Source organism: Cervus elaphus, chromosome 20 (genome assembly GCF_910594005.1).
Source record: "Cervus elaphus chromosome 20, mCerEla1.1, whole genome shotgun sequence".
NCBI lineage: Eukaryota > Metazoa > Chordata > Mammalia > Artiodactyla > Cervidae > Cervus > Cervus elaphus.
Genome location: NC_057834.1, coordinates 41,739,934 through 41,764,415, shown reverse-complemented (window position 1 = coordinate 41,764,415; position 24,482 = coordinate 41,739,934). Strand labels below are relative to the sequence as shown.

Genomic DNA, 24,482 nt, shown 5'->3' with positions numbered 1-24,482 from the left:
AAAAATCCACCTAAAGTTTACGTGACTCTCAAGGGACTCCAAAGAGCCAAAACAATTTTGAAAAAGAAGGAAAAAGTTGGAAATCTCACACTTCTTGATTTCAAAACACATTACAAAACTACAATAATCAAGACAGTGTGGTACTGGCTAAAGACAGACTATATAGATCAATGGAATAGAATAGAAAGCCTAGAAATAAACCCTCACATATACGGTCAAATGATTTTCTACAAGTGACCAAAACCACTCAATGTGGAAAGGACAGTCTCTTATTAAAAAAATGGTGCTGGGAAAACTGGATATCCACAAATAGAAGAATGAAGTTGGACTCTTACCTTAAACCACATATAAAAAACGTAATGTGAAAAGGACTGAAGACCTATATGAAAGACCTAAAACTATAAAACTCCTAGAAGAAAACATTGGGGGAAAGCTTCATGATGTTGGTTCAGCAATGAATTCTTGGATATGACACGAAAGACAGAGACAACAAAATTAAAAAAAAAGGAAATACATCAAACTTAAAAAAAATTCTGTGCAAATGGGAATGTGCATGTGTGCTAAGTCACTTTAGTTGTGTCCAACTCTTTGTAACCCTATGGACCGCAGCCTGTCAGGCTCCTCTGCCCATGGGATTCTCTAGGCGTGAATACCGGAGTGAGTTGCCATGCCCTCCTCCAGGGGATCTTCCCAATCCAGGGACTGAACCTATGTCTTTTATGTCTCCTGCATTGGCAGACAGGTTCTTTACCACTAGTGCCACCTGGGAAATGCAAGGTTAAGTGTAGATGAAATAATAAGATTTTGTAATCACTGAGATAATTTGATAATTAGAAGAAACTAATTTGATGTTTAGTTAAATCCAATTATGTTTTTAATTAGTGCTTTAGTATTTAAAATAATTTATATTGTATTATTTATGTGTGGATTTATTAATATGTCTATAGTTGTAGACTTTCAGGTGGTCCAGTGGTTAAGAATCTACCTGCCAATGCATAGGACATGGGTTTGATACCTGGTCTGGGGAGATTCCACATGCCCCCAGGGCAGCTAAGCTCATAAGCCACAACTGAAGCCTGTGTGTCCCAGAGCCCATGCTGTGCAACAAGAGAAGCCATTGCAATGAGAGGCCTGCATATTGCAACTAAAGAGTAGCCCCCTGCTTGCTGCAACAAGAGAAAGCCCTTGCGCAGCAACCAAGACAAAAAATAAATAAAATTTAAAACAATGTCTGTAGTTGTGTTAGTTGATGACACTGAATTTAATTGGGGTGACAGTTAAGGAACCACTTTCCCAATCTCCTTTAATGCTAATGAGATTAAATGGGTGTGTTGTGCAGTATTTTCAGGAAGTCTCTTTGAAAGAGAGAAGACAGCTCTATCCCTATTCCTCAATCCTGCTGTGCAGGCATGTGATGACAGCTCCTATTGGCACTCTGAACTGTGAAAAGATGAGCTGGGAAGAGCCTGCAACTCTGGAGCTGCCATACTAGATTTCTTTCACATAAGTTTCTATCTTGTTTAAGTTATTTTTATTTTCAAGTTACTATTACTGGTAGTTGGGGAGGAGGAAGTTAAAGCAGCTGGCCTCCAATTTTTTTGGTGTGTGTGTGTGTGTGTTGTGGGGAGCAAAGAGAAATACTCCCAGGAGGCAAGTGACTCTGACTAATTTTTTCTCACTGGGCCTGCAGGTAATTAGACCAGGAGCTGGCAAAGTATGTCTCATTGGCCAGCTACCTGATATGTCTCATTGGCCAGCTACCTGTTTTAAAAATAAAATTTTATTGCAACACAGCTATACACATTTATTTATGTATTGTTTGTAGTTGCTTTTGTGCTATGCTGGCAAAGTTGAGTAGTTGCAGAGACTGTATGGCCCATAAAGCATAAAAGATTTGTAGAAAAAGTTAGGCTGACCCCTGAAATAAAGTAATGATACATGCTAGGGGGAAGAGTCTTCTCCTATAGAATGCCCTGAGTAGGACATACCTGGATAAGTATTACTTAAAGTAAATAAACCCATAATCTATGAAGCATGGCTCCCTAATGACTGCCACAGAAGCCATCCAACTCTCTGGGGTATAATATGGAGATGTTTTGTTACCCACATGTTTCCTACTGTGTGAAATAATAACCCTCAGAAACTTGTTTGGAGATCTTCTCTACTAACCTCTGTTTTTAAACTCTGTTCTGCCCCATTGGTCTCCTTCTCTATGCTCATGCCAATATCCATAATATTTGATTGACTGTAGAGGTATAGCTGCATAATTGAAGAATTAAATAAGATCATGCTGAGCTTTGTTTTTGATGGATACCAAACTTTTCTTGCTGCCCTTTTATTTCTTTGCGTAATGTTATATAAAACTTATGTTTTGTTATGTAGTGGTATTTTGTGCTTCACTCAGATTCCTTTCAATCCTTTTTCCCCTTTGCTTTTTGGATACTTTTCTTAGAGCCTGCTCTGCTCAAAGACTGTGAGAGAGAAGTACTTGGGAATTTATGGTCCCAGGGTAGTTCTTTTCTTATGACGAATGTGTGAGAGAATATGAAGACTCCAGCTCCCTTGCCTGAGGTAGGGACAATCCCAAGGTACACATTTCACTCTGGAATTCTTTGCATGTTCAGGATGAAGCTACCCTTTGCAGGACGGAGAGCCTAACCCTGGGTGACTTCCTTTCCTGTCCTTCTCCCATGCCGTAGCTAGTTTCCTCTGGGAGTACTTTCTCTCTTGCACAGAAATCTTTTTCTCAGGGTCTGCTGCTGGAGAATCCAACTTATGACACCTAGGAAGTAAAGAATACCCATGAATTTACCTTTTAAAATTGATGTTGAGATTTGCAGTCATGACAACTTTGCCAGGTATAGTTGCACATGAACCAAGAGCAGTATCTATTATTGCTGCAATGGCACCTCCATGAAGGAATCTAGGTACAACAGGAGGAAATGAGAAAGATATTCAGAAGTTCTGAGAACAGCCCCTTCAGAGACAAAAATTATCCAAGCATCCCATATAATATATTTCTGAAAGTTCCACTTATTTAATAGTTCATGTTCAAGGTACTAAATATCAAATTATATTCATGTTCTTCTCACCTTTCTTTTGTTCATAGCATAATGCTGTAGTATTTGTAACAAAGCTAGAACCTAATAATAATCAGGTCACAAGTAAGCAAAAAGTTAAAATGCAATTTAGGAAATTTATGTTTTTATCAAACTAACTATATACATCATTGTTTAAAAATTTAGGAAATGCAAACAAACAGAAGAAAAAGAAACTAAAGATTATAAGGCCATCTACTGCTGTTGCTAGGTCAGAGAAGGGAACTCTCCTATACTGCTGGGGGGAATGCAAGTTGGTACAGCCACTATGGAGAACAATATGAAGGATCCTTAGAAAACTAAAAATAAGGGGAGGGGGGATCGGGATGGGGAATACATGTAAATCCATGGCTGATTCATGTCAATGTATGACAAAAACCACTACAATACTGTAAAGTAATTAGCCTCCAACTAATAAAAATAAATGAAAAAAAAAAAAAAAAAAAAAAAAACCCTAAAAATAGAGTTACCATATGATCCAGCAATCCCACTCCTGGGCATATATCTAGATGAATGTGTGCTAAGTTGCTCAGTTGTGTCTGACTCTTTGTGACTCCATGGACTGTAGCCCACCAGGCTCCTCTATCCATGGGATTCTCCAGACAAGAATACTAGAGTGGGTTGCCATGCTTTCCTCCAGGGAATCTTCCTGACTCAGGGATCAAGCCCACATCTCCTGCATTGCAGGTGGATTCTTTACTGCTGAGCCACCTTCAGGGAAGCCTATAAGGCCATCTATGACAAACCATTATTAACATGTTAATGATACTCTCTAAAATTATATGCTTGCACTATGTCCTATGCTTTTGTCATTCAATAATTTGCATCTCTCTCTCTCTCTCTCTCTCTATATATATATATATATATATATCCATGTCAGTAAATATATATATCTTTCTATATTACCACTTGAATGCCTTTATTGTAGTCCATTGATAACAAGGTGATACTGTAAGATACTCTCTTAGAGCCACATTTCTAGGCTATCATTCTTACCCAGGTTTTCCTTCCAGATAAGGACCTCCTTGAAACAAGCAAACTGTCCTTTTCTCATCATTATTACTGAATATCACATATTCAAAGCCCAGGCCATCCTCAAAGCCTCTGGTGAAGAGCTGGACCTGTGATAGTCGTCCTTCTTTCACAACCTTCTTTTGTTCTGCAGGGCAATCAAATGGATGGGCACATGAGAAACAGGTATGAGAAAAACATCATGTCAGAGACAAATATCTGTTCCCTGCGAGAATCACAGGTCAATGGATGATTGATTAAAATGCCAACCAGGTGCAAAATTGAAGGGGATCGGAGAGTTCCAGAGAAACAGAATAGAGGATATATGCTCCTGTGGAATTGGTCTAAGTGAGGACACAGTAAAAAATAAATGAAATCAAAACAAAGTACTAACACATGGCAATCAGGAAATACAGTACATAAATGTGAAGGGAAAATGGAATAATATAATATAGACAGAAATCCTTCTTCAAATAAGTGCAGTTTAAATGGGATTTAAAAGAAGTGAGGAATGTAATAGTAGAGAAGTTTTCCTTGCAGACATGAGTTTAACCTGAGCAGAAGATAGATATCATACTGAATCAGAACCTGAGCCAGTTCAACCCAATATTCAATGTGATTATGATGCTTGAGTCCCAAACTCAGGGTCAGAACCATTATGGTTCATGAAATCAAGTTAGTGGGTTGTAAGGCTTTAAAAAGAAACTTAAAAAAAAAATACTCATGCTTCACATATATCCTGGATAAGTACTACTGTACTCATTTAGATATGATTTTTCAGTTATACAACTGTGCACAAGTTGTGTGTTCTGGGTTGTGAGTCAAAATGTAGGTAACTTCAAAATAAAGACTAAAAACTACTGCTCTGAGGAAAGGGCATATTTGTTCTTTCATATCCATTTTAAGATTTAATTCCCAAAACTCTCAGCTTTCTTTTATAGCTCATCATGATTTGCTATGTATAATGCTGTTTCCTTTATTGCTACAAGATTTACATTTACAAACTTGAAAAAGGATATGAGATGAGAAGATCTGGGAGAAGTGGGGAGGACAAGAAAGGATGCCTGTTATTTATGCCTTGAGCATTTGGTGGCAGACACCCTGTCTTTTGGATTCCATGTGCTCAACAACTGGCACATAGTCACACACTATGTTCATTCTTGCAGTTGTTGAGAAATTGAATGATTTGAAGGGCCAAAGAAACTTAAAATTGAGAATCAGTCTCATGGCACAGTAGAAAGAGTCTTGTCCTGGGAGTTGGAAAATTTTTTGTGACTTAGCTTTGGCCTAGAATTCGCTCCTTTCTCCATTCTTTATCCATACAGTGAGTAGATAAATCTAAATGACCCCTAACGTTTGTCCCAACTCTGACATTCTGGGACTTCAGGATAAGATAAGCATCAAATCTTTCTAATTTTTTACTTAGGATTTCAAAACTTCTGGTCTAGATCACTAAACATTGAGGTTACCTCATAAAAATGGTGGAAAAAAAGATGGTGGGAAAGTCTGTTAGAAATGCAGGCTCTTGGGCTCTACTCCTGACCTACTGAAGCTGAACCTACAGTTTAACAAGATTACCAGGTACTTCATCTTCATGTTAAAATCTGAGAAGAACTGGTCTTTTAAAAATACTCCTCTGAAGGTAGCAGAGGAGTAACATGATCAAATTTGCATTCAGAACCTCTGCCAGTGGGATGCAAGGAGGCAGATAAGAAAGATAAGTGAGGGGCTTCCCTGGTGGCTCACCGGTAAAAGAATCCACCTGCCAAGGCAGGGCACACAGGTTTGGTCCCTGCTGGGGAAGAGCCCACGTGCCAAGGAGCAACTAAGCCCGTGTGCCACAGTTATTGAGCCTGTGATCGAGAGCCCAGGAGCCACAACTACTGAGCCCACACTCAGCAACCAGTGAACCCTGTGGGCCATAGAGCCCATGCTCTGCAACAAGAGAAGCCTGCAGACTGCAACAAAGAGTAGCCCCTGCTTGCTGCAACTAGAGAAAAGCCCACACCACAACTATAGAAAGGCACACATAGCTACGAAGACCCAGCATAACCCAAACTGAATAAATAAATAAAAGTGAAAAACAAGAGAGCCTGTAAAAAAAAGATGAGTGAGAAGATCACTGAAACACTATCAAATCACAACCACCAAACTTTTCTGAGTCGAGGGGTGGTTTTCTCCAGCTATGTGAGGGCCTGTGCAAATAAGAGGTGGCAGATGGCTGGATTCATCCAGGGCTGGGGTTATCCCGCACAAGTATGCTAAAGAAGTTCAGATAAAAGAGGGCTATGGAGATAGTGAGAAAGTAGAGGACTCGATGAGATGACAGTCTTAATGAGGCCAAGTAATTTTTTCTGTGGGGCCTTTGCCCAAGTAAGCTGGTAGGAAAAAGGTTGTAGTCAAAAAAAGGATGTCTAAATGTGTGAATTTGGAGCTTGTGCATTTTCTGAAGATGAAAAGGCTCAAGATGTCTAAGGGAGCGTGTTGCTGGGGCTGTGCAAAAGAAAGTTTATGAGGAGGTAAATAAACTGAGTAGCTATGATGTGGATGCTGGGTTGCTGAGAATGGTGTATGGAACTGGGTAGAGAGGAAGACAGTTAACCAGGTGCTGAAATGCTCAACATATGAGGGAAAGGTTGGTAGATGACAGCTACAAGAAGAGGAAGTTAAGGGTGATAAAGTCAGAAGGTATAAACCTCAAAAGGAATGGGGGTTTTCTAAGGAGCAGAGGAAGTAAAGATTTGAAAGCAAGTGTGGGTAGAAGACAGGACTTCAAACTCCTCCCTAGTCTGAGAGGGTCAAGTTTCAGGCAAGACAGGGTAGTTAGGTTGGATGAAAGGATGAATAGAAACATGTGGAAACTGAACCCTGGAAACCACTGATATTTACAGAGTGGACAGAAGGAGAAAGGGAAAATTGCTCAGAGAGGTTTGTGAAAGCCAACAGACAAAACATTTCAAGGAGAATGAAACTAACAGGTAGATCAGCACAGTAAGGACTGAAAAATGCCCATCAAATTTGACAATTAGGTTGCTAGTGGCTTAAGTGAAGACATTTCAGTAGAGCTATTAACATAGAAGCCAGACTGCACTGGTTAAGTATACTTAATTAATTGTGTGATGTGTTCAATAGTTAGAATGGAATTAGTACTACAAACTGCTAAATTTCTCCCTCATTTGTAAAATAGTTAATTCTTATTTCTCTCTGTACTGGCAGTTCTATAAAGAAACTTATAAATTACCATTTTTCTTGGTAAAGGTGCTTTTATTTTTGCTTCATTCCTTCAGCAAATACTGAAGTACTCAGCAAATGCCATGAGGAAACTAAGGCAAAGAAAGGTAAAGTAACTTGCCCAAGGTAACACAGCTTTAAATTGTGGAAGCGGAATTTGAACCCACTCACTAAATTTCAACCATTAGATTAGGAAGTTATCTTTTGGATGGCCTCTAAAGCCATGTGACTGAATAAGATTACCAACAGAGTATAGTGAAGCAAGGAGTACTAAGGTTGGAGACATGGGGCACCCTAACATCAAGTTTCAGGACAAGGAGGAACTGGCAAAAGAAACTAAAAGGCAAGAGGCAGTGAAGTAGAAGAATGTGGTGTATTGGAAGCCAAGTTCAAGGAGAAAGGAGTTGTCAGCTGTGCCAAAAGCTAAGTGAGGTCACTGGTTAGCAACATGAAGCTCACCGGTGACAGTAGTTCTGATGGAGTGGTTGTGAGTGAGAGTCTGCCTGGAGAGGGTTTAAGAGAGACTAGGAAGAAAGAAACTGAGATGTGGCATGTCTGTACACTGATGAGAGAGATGTAGCAGAGAAGGGATGTCCTTAAGTAGGCCAAAGGGATATAGTACACACATTGACAGCTTGACCGCTCATAAGAGTATGGTTAGTTCATTCACCACAGGACAGAGCAGAACATCAGGCACAGATACAGGGAAGAAGCAGGAGTTGTTTGGAAATTCTCTTCTGATTGCTTTGATTTTCTATGAAACAGGAGACAAGAGCAGCTAAGAGTAAGGCTTGAGAAAAAGAAGGTAGGAAACAGTCATCCAGGAGAGCAGGAGAGTGAGTAGACAAGGGAAAAATAAAGTATGTTGGCCAGGCAACATTAAGGGCCTACTTGGGGTCATTAAAGAAACAAACAATCATCATGGGAATTCCCTGGCTGTCCAGTGGTTTGAGCTCTCTGCTCCCACTGCAGGTGGCATGGGTTCTAATCCTGGTTGGGAACTAAGATACGGCAAGTCGCACAGCATGGCCAAAAGAAAAAAGAAAACAACCCCAAAACACCACAATCCCCAAATGCTTCCCTAAAGATATGTTTACATGATTAAAAGGTAATGAGTAAAATGAGAAATATCTGTGTAAACTTCATGAAGTCAGGAACCCTATCTGTGCACTCAGGCTTGTTTCAGGAATATGCTTTGTAGAGCACAGATCCTCAACAGATAGTTGCTGAATGAACATACAAAGGGTGTTGCAAATAAGAAACCAAAAAGGCTGACTCTAAAAATAAAGAATGTATACACTTTAGGCATACACACACACACACACACACCCAATATGCTACTGGAGATCAGTGGAGAAATAACTCCAGAAAGAATGAAGAGATGGAGCCAAAGCAAAAACAACACCCAGTTTTGGATGTGACTGGTGATGGAAGTAAAGTCTGATTCTGTAAATAGCAATATTGCATAGGATCCTGGAATGTTAGGTCCATGAATCAAGGCAAATTGAAAGTGGTCAAACAGGAGATGGTAAGAGTGAATGTCAACATTTTAGGAATCACTGAACTAAAATGGACTGGAATGGGTGAATTTAACTCAGATGACCATTACATCTACTACTGTGGGCAAGAATCTCTTAGAAGAAATGGAATAGCCATCATAGTAAACAAAAGACTCCGAAATGCAGTACTTAGATGCAATCTCAAAAATGACAGAATGATCTCTGTTCATTTCCAAGGAAAACCATTCGATATCACAGTAATCCAAGCCTAAGCCCCTACCACCAGTAATGCTGAAGAAGCTGAACAGTTCTGTGAAGAGCTACAAGACCTTGTAGAACTAACACCCAAAAAAGATGTCCTTTTTATTATAGGGGACTGGGATGCAAAAGTAGGAAGTCAAGAAACACCTGGAGTGACAGGCAAATTTGGCCTTGGAGTACAGAATGAAGCAGGGCAAAGGCTAATAAGAGTTTTGCCAAGAGAACACACTAGTCATAGCAAACACCCTCTTCCAACAACACAAGAGAAGACTCTACACATGGACATCACCAGATCGTCAACACCAATATCAGACTGATTATATTCTTTGCAGACAAAGATGGAGAAGCTCTATAGAGTCAGCAAAAACAAGACCAGGAGCTGACTGTGGCTCAGATTATGAGCTCCTTATTGCCAAATTCAGACTTAAATTGAAGAAAGTAGGGAAAACCACTAGACCATTCAGGTATGACCTAAATCAAATCCCTTATGATTATACAGTGGAAGTGAGAAATAGATTCAAGGGATTAGATCTGATAGACAGAGTGCCTGAAGAACTATGGACGGAGGTTTGTGACATTGTTCAGGAGGCAGTGATCAAGACCATTCCCAAGAAAAAGAAATGCAAAAAGGCAAAACGGTTGTCTGAGGAGGCCTTACAAATAGCTATGAAAAGAAGAGAAGCGAAAGGCAAGGGAGACAAGGAAAGATACACCTATTTGAATGCAGAGTTCCAAAGAATAGTAAGGAGAGATAAAGCCTTCCTCTGTGGTCAATGCAAAGAACTAGAGGAAAACAATAGAACGGGAAAGAGTAGAGATCTCTTCAAGAAAATCAGAGATACCAAGGGAACTTGTCATGCAAAGATGGGCACAATAAAGTAAAGAAATGGTATGGACCTAACATAAGCAGGAATACTAAGAAGAGGTGGCAAGAATACACAGAACTATACAAAAAAGATCTTCATGACCCAGATAATCACAATGGTGTGATCACTCAGTTAGAGCCAGACATCCTGGAATGTGAAGTCAAGTGGGCTTTAGGAAGCATCACTATGAACAAAGCTAGTGGAGGTGATGGAATTCCAGTTGAGCTTTTTCAAATCCTAAAATATGATACTGTGAGAGTGCTGCACTCAATATGCCAGCAAATTTGGAAAACTCAGCAGTGGCCACAGGACTGGAAAAGGTCAGTTTCATTCCAATCCCAAAGAAAGACAATGCCAAAGAATGCTCAAACTACCACACAATTGCACTCATCTCACACGCTAGCAAGTAATACTCAAATTCTCCAAGCCAGGCTTCAACAGTACATGAACCCTGAACTTCCAGATGTTCAAGCTAGATTTAGAAAAGGCAAAGGAACCAAAGATCAAATTGCCAACATTCATTGGATCATCGAAAAAGCAAGAGAGTTCCAGAAAAACATCTACTTGTGCTTTATTGACTGTGCCAAAGTCTTTGACTGTGTGGATCACAACAAACTGTGGAAAATTCTTAAAGAGATGGGAATACCAGACCTGACCTGCCTCCTGAGAAATCTGTATGCAGGTCAGGAAGCAACAGTTAGAACTGGACACAAAACAACAGACTGGTTCCAAATTGGGAAAAGAGTACGTCAAGGCTGTCTATTGTCACCCTGCTTATTTAACTTATATGCAGAGTACATCATGAGAAATGCTGGGCTGGATGAAGCACAAGCTGGAATCAAGATCACTGGGACAAAATATCAATAACCTCAGATACGCAGATGACACCACACTTACGGCAGAACGTGAAGAACTAAAAAGCCTCTTGATGAAAGTGAAAGAGGAGAGTGAAAAAGTTGGCTTAAAGCTCAACATTCAGAAAACGAAGATCATGGCATCTCATCTCATCACTTCATAGCAAATGGATGGAGAAACAGTGGAAACAGTGGCAGACTTAATTTTTTGGGGCTCCAAAATCACTGCAGATGGTGACTGCAGCCATGAAATTAAAAGACGCTTACTCCTTGGAAGGAAAGTTATGACCAACCTAGACAATATATTAAAAAGCAGAGACATTACTTTGCCAACAAAGGTCCATCTAGTCAAGCCTATAGTTTTTCCAGTGGTCATGCATGGATATGAGAGATGGACTATAAAGAAATCTGAGCGCCAAAGATTTGATGCTTTTGAACTGTGGTGTTGGAGAAGACTCTTGAGAGTCCCTTGGACTGCAAGGAGATCCAACCAGTCCATCCTAAAGGAAATCAGTCCTGAATTGGAAGGACTGATGTTGAAGCTGGAACTCCAGTACTTTGGTCACCTGATGAGAAGAACTAACTCATTTGAAAAGATCCTGATGCTGGGAAAGATTGAAGGCAGGAGGTGAAGGAGACGACAGAGGATGAGATGGTTGGATGGCATCACTGACTCGATGGACATGAGTTTGGGTAAACTCCGGGAGTTGGTGATGGACAGGGAGGCCTGGCATGCTGCAGTCAATGAGGTCGCAAAGAGCTGGACACGACTGATTGACTGAACTGAACTGAACTGGACTGAACTGGTCCACGATATTCTCCAGGCCAGAATACTGGAGTATGTAGCTGTTCCCTTCTCCAAGGGATCTTTCCAACCCAGGGATCAAACCCAGGTTTCCTGCATTGGAGGCAGATTCTTTACCAACTGAGCCACCAGGGAAGCTCCCAACCTGTTTTGTATTACAAAACTGAGGTTAACTTTTTGCAAGGGAGAAATATCAATAACCTCAGAAATTTACATATAAAGGAAATCACCATCTCTGTATCAGTAAGAGAAGGACAACTCTGTGTCACAAGAGAATCTTTTCAAGGGAGAAAGCAACAACTTACATCTTTTCCTTGTAATCTCCCCATACTGCCTCCTATCCCCAACACTTTTCTTTTGTCTTTAGTTGAAATGGTATTTAACCCAGTGGCTTAGACCATCTAGGGGAGTTACTCACTACTTTCCCCTGGGTATCTCCCAGGTATACATGAGGTATATGTGCTAATAAACTTCTTCTTTTTTTTTTTAAAAAAAACAAAGCAATGGGTAGAAAAGGTGGCTGTACATTGTTCCTCCCAATTCTATATGAGGAATCTCTTTTGTTGTTATTAAAGTGCATCTATTTTTTTCACAGCATGTATTACCATCTGACTTACTTTGTTTTCATTATTTAGTGATTTGTCTCTCATTACTCCAGAAGGGCAGAGATTTTAGGTAAAAAAAAAAAAGAAACAAAAAACCAAGTACAGCATCTTAAGCAGGTTCCTTGGCGTGTGTTTCCTCCTTCTCTTCTTATTTCTCTTCTTCCTACAAGTATGTATAAGGCACTTACTATGTACCAGGTACTATTCTAAGCACTGGAGCTATAGTGGGGAACAAAACATACAAAAACTTCTGCCCTTATGAAGCAAACAGTCTAGTGGTGAGAGATAAACCGTTAAAAAAACACAAAGCATTGTCTTATGGAGATAAGTACTATGGAAAAAAATAAATAAATATACCTTAAAATGCATATTATTAAGTGAAAGAAAACAATCTGAAAAGGTTACATACTGTATGTATTTTGGAAGAGGCAAAATCATGGAGCGAGTGAAAAGATCAGTGGTTGCCAAGTGTTTGGAGGGAAGAGGGAGAGATGAACAGAAGGAACACAGTGAATTTTTAAGGCAGTGGAACTATTCATTATGATACATGTCATTATACATTTGTCAAACTTCATAAAGTATTACACAAAGAATGAGCCCTGATGTAAACTATGGACTTAAGTTCATGTTACCAATATAGTCTCATCATCATAACAAATATACTTTACTATGGCAAGATATTAATAAATGGGAACCTGGCAGAGGGAAATAAGGGATATTTGAGAACTCTGCACTCTTTTCACTATAGCCCTGAAACTACTACTAAAAAAAAAATCTATTAATTAAAACACACACACACACACACAGAGGACAGGAAGTGCGAGTGTGTATGTTGGAGGTGGGGTGATCTGTCATGGGAGTTTAGAGTCTGTGAGATGAGGGGGTGACTTGAGTGTTCTGAGCTTCCTGGGGGGACAGAGCCACATACTGGGACAAATAGTAAATGAAGGTTAGTGATGACAGCCTCAAGACAGAAAGGTGATGAGAATGTGGGAGGGTGGAGGCTTTCTGGGGCCCCTTTCTGCTAATGCTGATGAAGATGCCATGGTGGGGGCAGGCTTATTAATGGCAATAGACTTTATGCTCTCCCATAATCTGCAAAATTCATTGAGATTTCTGGCCTAGAAAACTGGAGAATATAGCAACCTCCCTGCACTCTCCTCCTTCCTTTTTTCAAGTGATAATTAGTGCTTCAATCTGTTCTTACTTTTATATTTGATATTTAAGTATTCTATATGGGAGAGTAACTGTTCCTACCAAGGAAATAGGTCTTGAAGTCTTCTCTAATTTGAGTAGATGTATGTCGATATGAAGGCAAACGTTGCCAGGAACCATCTTCACATTTCTTCATAAACTGGTCAAAAAGGAGTTTTAAGTCCTTGCTCCAGCTGGGGTTGGGGAGAGCCCAGTCCTTATGAATGACTTTCTCAGCAGAAAACAACCTCTAAAAGGAGAAAAAGGAGAGTAAAGGAAGGTACAGCCGATTTCATAACATATTCTATTTTCTAAGACTATCTTACTGCTTTTTCTCTTCCCCAAAGCTTGTCATTTTGAAGTGGAAACAAATTTCTAGCATCACCTGGCCCTCCCTCCTTAGGAGAAATGGGAGATTGAGAGGATAAATGATTTGCTAAAAGTCATCCAACTAGCTAGTGGCAGAGTTGGTATTAAGTCTGCAGAGCCCCTTCTTTTTCTCAAACCTTAATGAAGCACAGGTGAGCTAGAAACTGGTAATAAAGAAAGATGAAGGTCAGACAACTTTTCTCTATGTAAAAGGTGCTACCAGTGGGAAACACGCAGGAAGCCAGAGCACAGAGGAGAGGTATATTCATCTCAGATTGGGTAATCAGGGAGGGGGTCCTTTGACTTGAATCTTCACTAGATTCAATTAGACAAGCAGAAATCAACCAGACAGAAAGAGTATTGTAGGCAAAGGAATATTGTGTGTAAAGTCAAGGAGACATGAAACAGTTTTGAGGGCCTTACAACAACCATACGAAGTATGTAGTAATTATATCCCCATTTTACAGATGATGAAACTAAGGGCTCAGGACTTACCTGGTGTCCAGTGGTTAAGAGTCTGCCTTCCAATGCAGGGGACTTGGGTTTGATCCCTGGCTGGGGAACTAAAAACCCACATGCCAAGGGGCAACTATGACAGTGGACTGCAATGAGAAGCCCTGCAATAGTGCACTAGAACTAAGAGAAGCCCTATGTGCTGCAATGAAGACCAGTGCAGTCAACAAATAAGTAAATAAATAAATAAAAGAAACAAGGCCTCAAGGAAGTTTGGCATTGTTTCAGTACAAGGGGAGGAACATGACTGTGAGACGCTTCCACATTAAGTTAACTGGTTTGAATTGTATCTGCAGTGCTCTTGGTAAGATTTTAAACAAGGGAGTGACAAGATCAGATTTGGTCATAATGTGAAAGATAGTGAGAGTGATTTCAAGATTGGAATTAGAGGGCCTTGTCTGGAAGCTACTGGAATAACTCAGCTGAAAAATTATGAATGCATGAGGCAGAACTGGTGACTATTTGGATAAAGGAGAGTGAGGGAAGAGGAAAAATACCAGAGCTAATCCCAGGTTTTTGAACTATGTAACAGAGTCGGTGAAAGAGCTAAATGTTCTTTCTGAAAGAGAATAGAAAGACAACACAAAGAAAGAGGAGGAGGCTGGAGGAGAAAAGCTCTTGGAGTCACAATAACCACAGCTTCCACCAGTGCTATTTCCCTGTAGCGTTCAGCACTGCTACAACACCAGTGCCCACGCAGCAGGTGGAAAGGTACAGGGGCCCTGGAGGATGAGGGACAAAGTGTCGTTTACAAAGGAGCTCAACAAAGCAAATGTCCACAGGCACTACAAAGGAAAATCAGTTACTGTGACTTGTGCAGAAATCCTAGAACATTAAGAATGCACTTCCAGTCACCCTTATCAAGTCATTCAGATTCAAAGTATCTGCAACACTTGGACTACACCCAGGGTACAGGGAGGTACACTTACTGTGATGAAATAAACAGCCAAACAGGCTTCTGCTGACCTCAGGGTTGGGTCCTGGTCAAACGGTAAGAATTTAGGGAGCCTGTCTTAAGAACTCTATGGAACTAAACACTTCCTAGCTATAAAAAGTGTTGACTTCATGAGGGGAAATATAAGTAAGATTGAGACTACTCCACTCCCTAGCCTAGTACTTGTACCTTTGTTTTTTTTTTTCCCTATGGTTTTGGATTGGCTCGTCCCTTCAGATTTTCAGCTCAAAAAATTTGGTAAGGAAAGAAAAGAAAAACAAAAAAACTTTAACCCACTTATTATCTCTTCATATTAATATAACTAATGGTAAAATTTTGATATATTTCCTCCAAGTTTTTGTAACTTTTCTCAGTATACTTGTAATCTCAGTAAGAAATGTAATTTTTCTTTTACGTCATCACTTAAAATTCTTTAGTGTTGACTTTCTCACGTCCTAATCTGTTATAACCATTTTCAACAGCAGAAAAATAGTCCTTTAAAATGATATACTATACTTTACTCAACCATTTAAATTGTACATGTAAATTGTTTCCAGTCTTTTGCTGCTTTAAATGAAAAGGACCATTGGAACATTATGAATATGGTATTTTCTCTACTTTGGATTATTTCCTTAGAATTCAGTTCCAATCATGTAGTTTTTAAAGTACGTAAATTCTGAAAGTAACATAATAGACACAATTAGTCATAAATTAGTGTGTATTGACCAATACTTGTCAATTGAGAGAAGAGAATGTGTAAGCTTTGGAGTTGTGAATTTGGGTTTACCTCATCTATAGTTTTCATTCAAAATAGGAATCTCTAGGTTTGATCAGTTCTAGCATCCTTTTATGGGCCAGTGCAATAGAGATAATAGAAGACTTTTAGGAATTAGAATGACTCCCTTGATCCTGGGCTCTCCCACCTGACTTTTTAAAATATTTATTTTTAATTGGAGGATAATTACTTTATAATATTGTGTTGTTTTCTGCCACAGATCAACATGAATCAGCCATAGGTATACATATGTTCCCTCTCTCTTGAGCCTCCCTTCCACCTCCTACCCCATCCCATCCCTCTAGGTTGTTACAGAGCATGGATTTGAGCTCCATGAGTCTTATAGCAAATTACCACTATCTATTTTACATATGATAATATATATGTTGCAATGTTATTCTCAATTCGTCTCATCCTCTCCTTTCTCTACTGTGTCCACAAGTCTGTTCTTTATGTCTGTGGCTCCTTGGCTGCCCTGCAAATAGGTTCATCAGTACCATCTTTCTAGTTTCCATCTATATGTGTTATTACATATTTGTTTTTCTCTTTCTGACTTACTTCACTCTGTATAATAAGCTCTAGGTTCATCTACCTCATTAGAACTGACTCAAATACATTCCTTTCTATAGCTAAGTAATATTCCATTATTACATGTACCACAGCTTCTTTATCCATTCATCTGTTGATGGACACCAAGGTTGCTTCCATGTCCTGCTATTGTAAATGGTGCTGCAGTGAACATTAGTGTACATGTGTCTTTTTCAGTCATGGTTTCCTTCAGGGTATATGCATGATTGCTGGGTCATATGGTAGTTTTATTCCTAGTTTTTTTAGGGAACCTGCATATAGTTCTCCATAGTGTCTGTATCAATTCACATTCCATCAACAGTGCAAGAGGGTTCCTTTTCTCCACATCCTCTCTAGGATTTACTGTTTGCAGATTTTTTTGATGGCCATTCTGACCTGTGAAAGGTGATACTTCATTGTAATTTTGATTTGCATTTCTTTAATAATGAGCAATGTTGAGCATCTTTTCACATGTTTATTAGCCATCTGTATGTCTTCTTTGGGAAAATATCTCTTCAGGTCCTCTGCCCACTTTTTGATTGGATTGTTTTTCTGGTATGGAGCTGCAATAGCTGTTTTTATATTTTAGAGATTAATCCTTTGTCAGTTGTTTCATTTGCCATTATTTTATTCCATTCTGAGGGCTGACTTTTCACCTTGTTTATAGTTTCCTTCAATGTGCAAAATTAAGTAGGTCCTATTTATTTATTTTTGTTTTTATTTCCATTACTCTAGGAGGTGGGTCATAGAGGATCTTGCTGTGATTTGTGTCAGAGAGTGTTCTGCCTATGTTTTCCTCTAAGAGTTTTATAGTTTCTAGTCTTACATATAGGTCTTTAATCCCTTTTGAGTTTATTTTTGTGTATGGTGTTAGGAAATATTTTAATTTCAGTGTTTTATATGTAGCTGTCCTGTTTTCCCAGCACCATTTATTGAAGATATTGTCTTTTCTCAATTGTATATTCTTGCCTCCTTTGTCAAAGATAAGGTGCCTGTAGGTAGATGGATTCATCTCTGGGCTTTCTATCTTGTTCCATTGGTCTATATTTGTTTTTGTTCCAGTACCATACTGTCCTGATGACTGTAGCTTTGTTGTATAGTTTGAAGTCAGGAAGGTTGATTCCTCCAGTTTCATTCTTCAGTATCAGGATTACTTTGGCTATTCAGAGTCTTTTGTGTTTCCATACAAATTGTGAAATTATTTGTCCTAGTTCTGTGAAAAATATCATTGGTAGTTTGATAGGAATTGCATTGAATTTATAGATTGCTTTGGGTAGCACAGTCATTTTCACAATATTGAATCTTCCAATTCAAGAACATGATATAGCTCTTCATCTGTTTGTGTCATCTTTGATTTTTTTACATCACTGTTTGATAGTTTTCTGCATACTGGTCTTTTGTCTCTTTACGTAGATTTTCCTAGGTATTTTATTCTTTCAGTTGCCATGGTGAATAGGATTGTTTCCTTAATTTATCTTTCTGATTTTTCATTCTTAGTGTATAGGAATGCAAGGGAATTCTGTGTGTTAATTTTATATCCTGCGATATTACTATATTCATTGATTAGCTCTAGTAATTTTCTGGTGGCATCCTTATGGTTTTCTATGTATAGTCTCATTTCATCTGCAAAAAGTAAGAATTTTACTTCTTTTTTTTCTAATCTGGATTGCTTTTATTTCCTTTTCTTCTCTGATTGAGAAGCAGCCAGGACTTCCCAAACTACATTGAATAATAGTGGCAAGAGTGGGCACCCTTGTTTTCAGGTTTTCACTGTTGAGAATAATGTTTGCTCTGGGTTTGTCATATATGGCATTTATTATGTTGAATATTTTCCTTCCATGCTTGTCATATATGGCCTTTATTATGTTGAATATTTACCTTCCATGCCTACTTTCTGAAGAGTACTTTTTTTTATGATAGATGGGTGTTAAATTTTATCAAAAGCTTTCTCTGCATCTGTTGAGATGATCATATGGTTTTTATCTTTCAATCTGTTAATATGGTGTATCACATTGATTTGTATATACTGAGGAATCCTTGCATCCTGGAATAAAGCCCACTTGATTATGTGGTATGATCTTTTAAATGTGTTGTTCAATTCTGTTTAGGATTTTTGCATCAAACTTCATCAGTGATATTGGCCTGTAATTTTCTTTTTTTGTACCATCTTTGTCTGATTTTGGTATCAGGGTGATGGTGGCCTCATAGAATGAGTTTGGGAGTTTCTCCTGTCTGATTTTAACTTTGAAGTCCGAGGGGATTCAGCTGAATGTAACATATTTTTTTTCCCCCTTTTTAGGGCCACACTGTATGGCATGTGGGATCTTAGTTTCCCAGCCAGGGATTGAACCTACATCCCCTGCAGTAGAAGTGTGGAATCTTAGCCACTGGACTGCCAGTGAAGTCCTGCAACAAACTTTTTTGAGCCCTACTATATGCTCTGGTTCTGGGCCAGGTACAGGTAACATAAAGAGAGAAGATTTAGACCCTGTCCTCAAGTACTTGTAGCCTTGAGTGTGAAAAATGCTACAACAGAAGTAGATACAGACACAGAAGAAGTGACTTTTAGGGAAAACTTCAAAAAGACGAGAACTGATGTAGGTGGTTTCTAAAGGATGAAAAGTTCACTAAAGAAACAATAGGCAGGCTGCTCCAAGCGAAGGCAGAGAAATATGGGGGAACTTCTAGGATTTTAGTCTTTATGGCTGAAAGGTACAAAGAGAACAGTAGCAAGATGGGGATGGCAAAGAAGAAGAGGGGTGACACTATAGTGGCTCTTTGGCTTTAATGAAAGCTTACATTTCATCTTCTAGGTTAATATTTCAAAAGGTCAATAGGAAAGACGATTTTAGGTGGCACAACAACAATAACACATGTATCTTTAAATGAATATTATAAAAGGACATAAATAGTGTATCACACTTTGATTTCGTAAGTATTATTGCCTAGGATGAAGCTATTTAAAGAAAAGGAGTCTTTAAAGAATCATGAAGAATACATGCCAATTGAGTGGCAAAGTACTTTTTTCCATTATGGAGAGCCTTAGGGAGTTTTAAGCAAAGCAGTAACATGAACTGAGGTTTTAGAAAGCTCCCTCTGATGTAAAGGATGAATTGTAAGATGAGAAGCAATGGTAAGGAAACCAGTTAAAAGACTGTTGCAGAGGTCCAGGAGAAATATGGTCAGAAATTGAACTGACCAGAAGGTAGAAAGGAATGAAAAAGATTTAAGAGATATCTAGGATATCGGGACCAAGGGTCGTAGAGACTGACTGATCATGGGGGAAGAGAAAGTAGAAGAGTTTTGGATAATTCCTGACTTGTGGTTTGAAGACTGGAGTGAACAGAAGGAAAAGAAAGAGGAGGTTTTTGATAATGTTTGTGTGAATGTCAGGAGGTGGAAAGTAGGAGTGGAACCATTAATTTTAGTTTGGGGCATATTGAGTTTGGGACCACAGATGAACACTATGATATTGTGAGAAATAAAAATAATGAAAGTTTCAGTTCAAGGAGATGAGAACCAAGTGATACTTGGAAGTAAAGGCACTTATAAATTCACAGCACAGACTCTGTGCATGAGGGATAAATGTTAGGGATAATCACTACTTTTTGTTGCCCTGAATAGGGGAAAGGTCTTGCTAGATGTTTGATTATGTGTGTTTCAAGTGGGGCTTAAGTTACAACTTTTTAATGTATCTCCTTTTAAGATTAAGTTACTGAACCAAAAGAGGCATGATTTGTAAAGCCTGTAAATACTACTGTTACAAAGTCCATAAATATTGTTAAATATTCTCAACATAGACTACCAGACACCAACATATAATTAAAGAAATGAATCTATCTTTGTTGTAAGATGAGCACAGGACAGTTTTCTTTTCAAATGTATAAGACGGTGGTTGTGGTTCAGTCACTAAGTCGTGTCTGACTCTATAGACCTCATGGACTGCAGCACACCAGGCTCCTCCATCCTCCACTATCTCCTGGAGTTTGCTCAAGTTTAAGTCCACTGAGGTGGTGATGACACAGGATTAATAATGGATCTGTACTCGTTATTCTTGAAAAGTAAGTTGGCTGGGCTCTGGTTCTAAGGGAAATGCCATAAAGCCCGTGTTGCTGCCCCCGGAGAGCTTGAGGGTATGGTTGGGCCTTGTCCTACCACAGTGGCCTGCTTGCCTGTTGGGGAGGAGGGCATTGCAGTGGCCCTCTCTCTGCCTCAGTATTTGGTAAACAGAAGCCCCAGTGAGAAGAAATTTGCCAAATTGGCTGGCTTCATGGGTATCATGAATAACATTCAGAAACAGTGATTTAAATTCACTACTCAACTATAGTTGAATCTACAGTCTACCCAGGTATTTATACCCAGGGTCAACTTGAAGTCATGCTGGGAGAAACTGACTGCAGAACCTTGTTGACAAGCTACATAAATACAAAGAAAATATTGTGTGATGTGATTCTTATGGTCCAGGAACAAAAGATACCTTCTCATCATGTTGTCCTTGGTGCAGCCAGTCATTTTTTTTTAAACTTAAAGCTCACAACTCACATGCTTGAATCAAAGACCTTTGAAATAGAACTCAAAGATGCTGCACCTGACATTATCAAATAAGTTGTGGAATTTGCTTATACCATGAGAATTTCTGTGAAAAGCAACAATGTTCAGTCTTTGTTAGATGCAGCAAACTGGTACCAGACTGAACCTGTGAAGAAGATGTGTGTTGATTTCTTTTTTTGGCTGTGCTGGGTCTTTGTTGCTACATGTGGGCTTTCTCTAGTTGCAGCTAGTGGGGGCTACTCTTTAGTTGAGGTAAGCAAGGCTTCTCATTGCGATGGCTTCTCTTGTTGCAGAGCACAGGCTCCAGGGTGCTTTGGCTTCAATAGTTGTGGCATGTGGGTTCAGAACTTGTAGCTTGCGGACTCCAGAACATGGGCTCAGTTACCCTACGGCATGTGGAATCATCCCCGAGCAAGGATCAAACCCATGTCCCCTGGATTGGCAGGCAGATTCTTAATCAATGGACCCCAGGAAGGTTTGTGTGTTGATTTTTGGAAAGAACAAGCTGATGCTTCAAACTGTCTCAGTTTAAGTGTGCTAGCAGAATGTCTAGACTGTCCCAAATTGAAAGCAACAGCAGATGACTTTATTCATCAGCATGTTATTGAAACTGATGAATGTCTGCAACTTGATGCCAAGCGAGTTACACATCTCCTCAACCAGGACACTCTGACCGTGAGAGCAAAGGATCAGGCTTCCCTGGTGGCTCAAACAGTAAAGAATCCACCTGCAATGCTGGAGACCTGGGTTGGATCCCTGTGTTGGGAAGATCCCCTGGAGAAGGGCATGGCAACCCACTCCAGTATTCTTGTCTGGAGAATTCCATGGACAGAGGAGCCTGGCAGGTTATAGTCCATGGGGTCGCAAAGAGTGGGTCACAAATGAGTGACTAAGCACACAGCACACAGTCTGGTGGTTAAAATATGGTGAACCTAATCGCCAGCCATTTATGGCTGATATCCTTGTTATGGGCTTCCCTGGTAGCTCTGCTGGTAAAGAATCCACCTGCAATGCAGGAGACCCCAGTTCAATTCCTGGGTCAGGAAGATCTGCTGGAGAAGGGATAGGCTACCCACTCCAGTATTCTGGCCTGGAGAATTCCATGGACTGTAGAGTCCATGGGGTTGCAAAGAGTTGGACATGACTGAGTGACTCTTGTCAAAGTCAGGTTTCCACTTATAACAAAGAATTTAAGTAAAACAGTACAAACTGAACCACTTATTCAAGATAATCCTGAATGCCTTAAGATGGTGATAAGTGGAATGAAGTATCATTTCCTGTCTCAAGAAAATTGAGAAGAACTGGCAGAAGGCAAAAGGCCCAGAAGAAAGAAACATGACTACTGAATAGCCCCATTTGGAGGCTCCCAACCACAGTCTTGTAGATATTTTTTAACCCAAAGTTGAAAAGAGAAGCATGTTCTGCACAAGCCTGGAAATGAGCCTATAACTTCAAAATACTCTTTTGATGTCTTTGCTCTTATGTATACTCATACATAATGCTCTTACATAATACTCATACATAAAGCCCATACTTAATGCTCTTCTGTATTGCTCTTCAACCCCAAGTTTTTAGACTTCTAGTGAAAAATTTAAGTAATTGAGGAAATAAATACCAATAAAAAACATCCTCATTTCATCAATTATTACTTATTCCATACAGCTAATACCATTAGAATCCCATTATAATACTAATTAATGTTTCTATTAAAAGTATCAGCCTTGGACTTCCCTGGTGGTACAGCAGGTAAGAATCTGCCTGTCAATGCAGGGGACACAGGTTTGATTACTGGTCCAGAAAGATCCCTCATGCTGTGAAGCAACTAAGCCTGTGCATCACAACTACTAAGCCCATGCTAGAGCCTGGGAGCCACAACTACTGAGCCTGTGTGCTGCAATGACTGAAGCCTACACATACTAGAGCCTGTGCTTCACAACAAAAGAAGCCACTGCAGTGAGAAGCATGTGCTCTGCAACCAAGAGTAGCCCCTGCTCGCTACAACTAGAAAAAACCCCCAAGAAAGCCCGGGCACAGCAACAAAGACCCAGAACAACCAAAATAAATAAACAAAAAGGTACCAGCCTCTCCTTTCTTTTTGCTAAAAACTTCATCTTGAAATTTTTCACAATTTACTATTACTTGAATATTTTAATATGTTAGTTGTCTTTATTATTTTTAATATTAAAATAATTGGGGAAGCTAATTTTATTGTAATTATTATTAGTTCCCTTGAATCTTCCAAGGTGAACATTATTTCATTATTCAATTCAAGTAGACTGCTTAATAATAAGTACTGTATAGCAATTGTTTCAAAATTCTTAAACTTAACATTTTCAGAGATGTTAAAATGGTTTTAACTATCATGCATGGAATCCATTTGCGCATGTCCTATAAGAGCCTAAAATGATTATTTTCACCAAACTGGTCTCCTTCAGAGAGGACAATTTAAGCAATACAATTTAATTGAATTATCTAGAGTTAAGTCAATATCCTTATAAACTATTATCTTTAGATATTCCTTAGATATAGCTGGTGAGAGTCAGCAAATATTTGTATTAATTGCGAATAGAAAATGATAAGAAAGAAAATCTTATTTTTTCTAGTAGATAAAGTAGTATATAAAGAAATCTTGGGTTGCTATACTGAAGTGAAATGATACTGTTCTTGTCTTTGTCCTTTCAGGAAGCCTGCTGAGTCTCCTCTCCCCCACCTGCACCTGTTTTTAAAGTTTTCAAGTGCTTAATGATTACTAAAAGAGTTATTTATCTGAATCCAGTGCTCTGTTCTCTTAGTACTGGTGTTTTCAAATTGTAACATGGGAATGACTTATGATATTAATGCCTAAATAAAAGTTGACTTAGTTGAAAATAAATAAATAAAAACAAGGTACAACAGCTTTTAGTTCATGCTCAAAATGGAGTTATTCCCTCCTCTATGGACCCTTAGTACTTCCCATAGTTCATGTATTTAAAAGTTTTGTACTCCTTCCTCCCAAATTAGACTTGAGCTCTCTGAAAGGGTTGTTCCTTATTCATCTTTACAGCATTAGAAACTGATGTCTGGCATATTGTTAGTGTTCAATTAATATTAATTGACTATATCGATGAATCAAAACATAGGGATATAAGAACAGGCAATGTTTATTTATTGAGAATCCCCAGGTCAGCAAGGAGATTAAACCAGTCAATACTAAAGGAAATTAACCCTGAATATTCATTGGAAGGACTGATGCTGAAGCTGAAGCTTCAATACTTTGGCCACCTGATGCAAGAGTCACCTCATTGGAAAAGACCCTGATCCTGGGAAAGATCCAGGAGGAGAAGGGGGCAACAGAGTATAAGATGGCTGG

General features: G+C 39.2%; 1 protein-coding gene across 3 annotated transcripts in view; it reads right to left on the bottom strand.

The window, feature by feature from the left end:
• The window catches only part of THEM4 (thioesterase superfamily member 4), a 47,818-nt gene that overhangs the window by 21,988 nt on the left and 1,348 nt on the right, over positions 1–24,482 (bottom strand). For all 3 annotated transcript variants that reach the window (XM_043879007.1, XM_043879006.1, XM_043879008.1), the window contains exons 2-4: positions 13,488–13,674; positions 4,095–4,257; positions 2,813–2,923 (exon numbers count right to left, since the gene is read on the bottom strand). In XM_043879007.1, the coding sequence (XP_043734942.1) occupies positions 2,813–2,923; positions 4,095–4,257; positions 13,488–13,674 (461 nt within the window). The remainder of the gene's footprint in view (positions 1–2,812; positions 2,924–4,094; positions 4,258–13,487; positions 13,675–24,482) is intronic.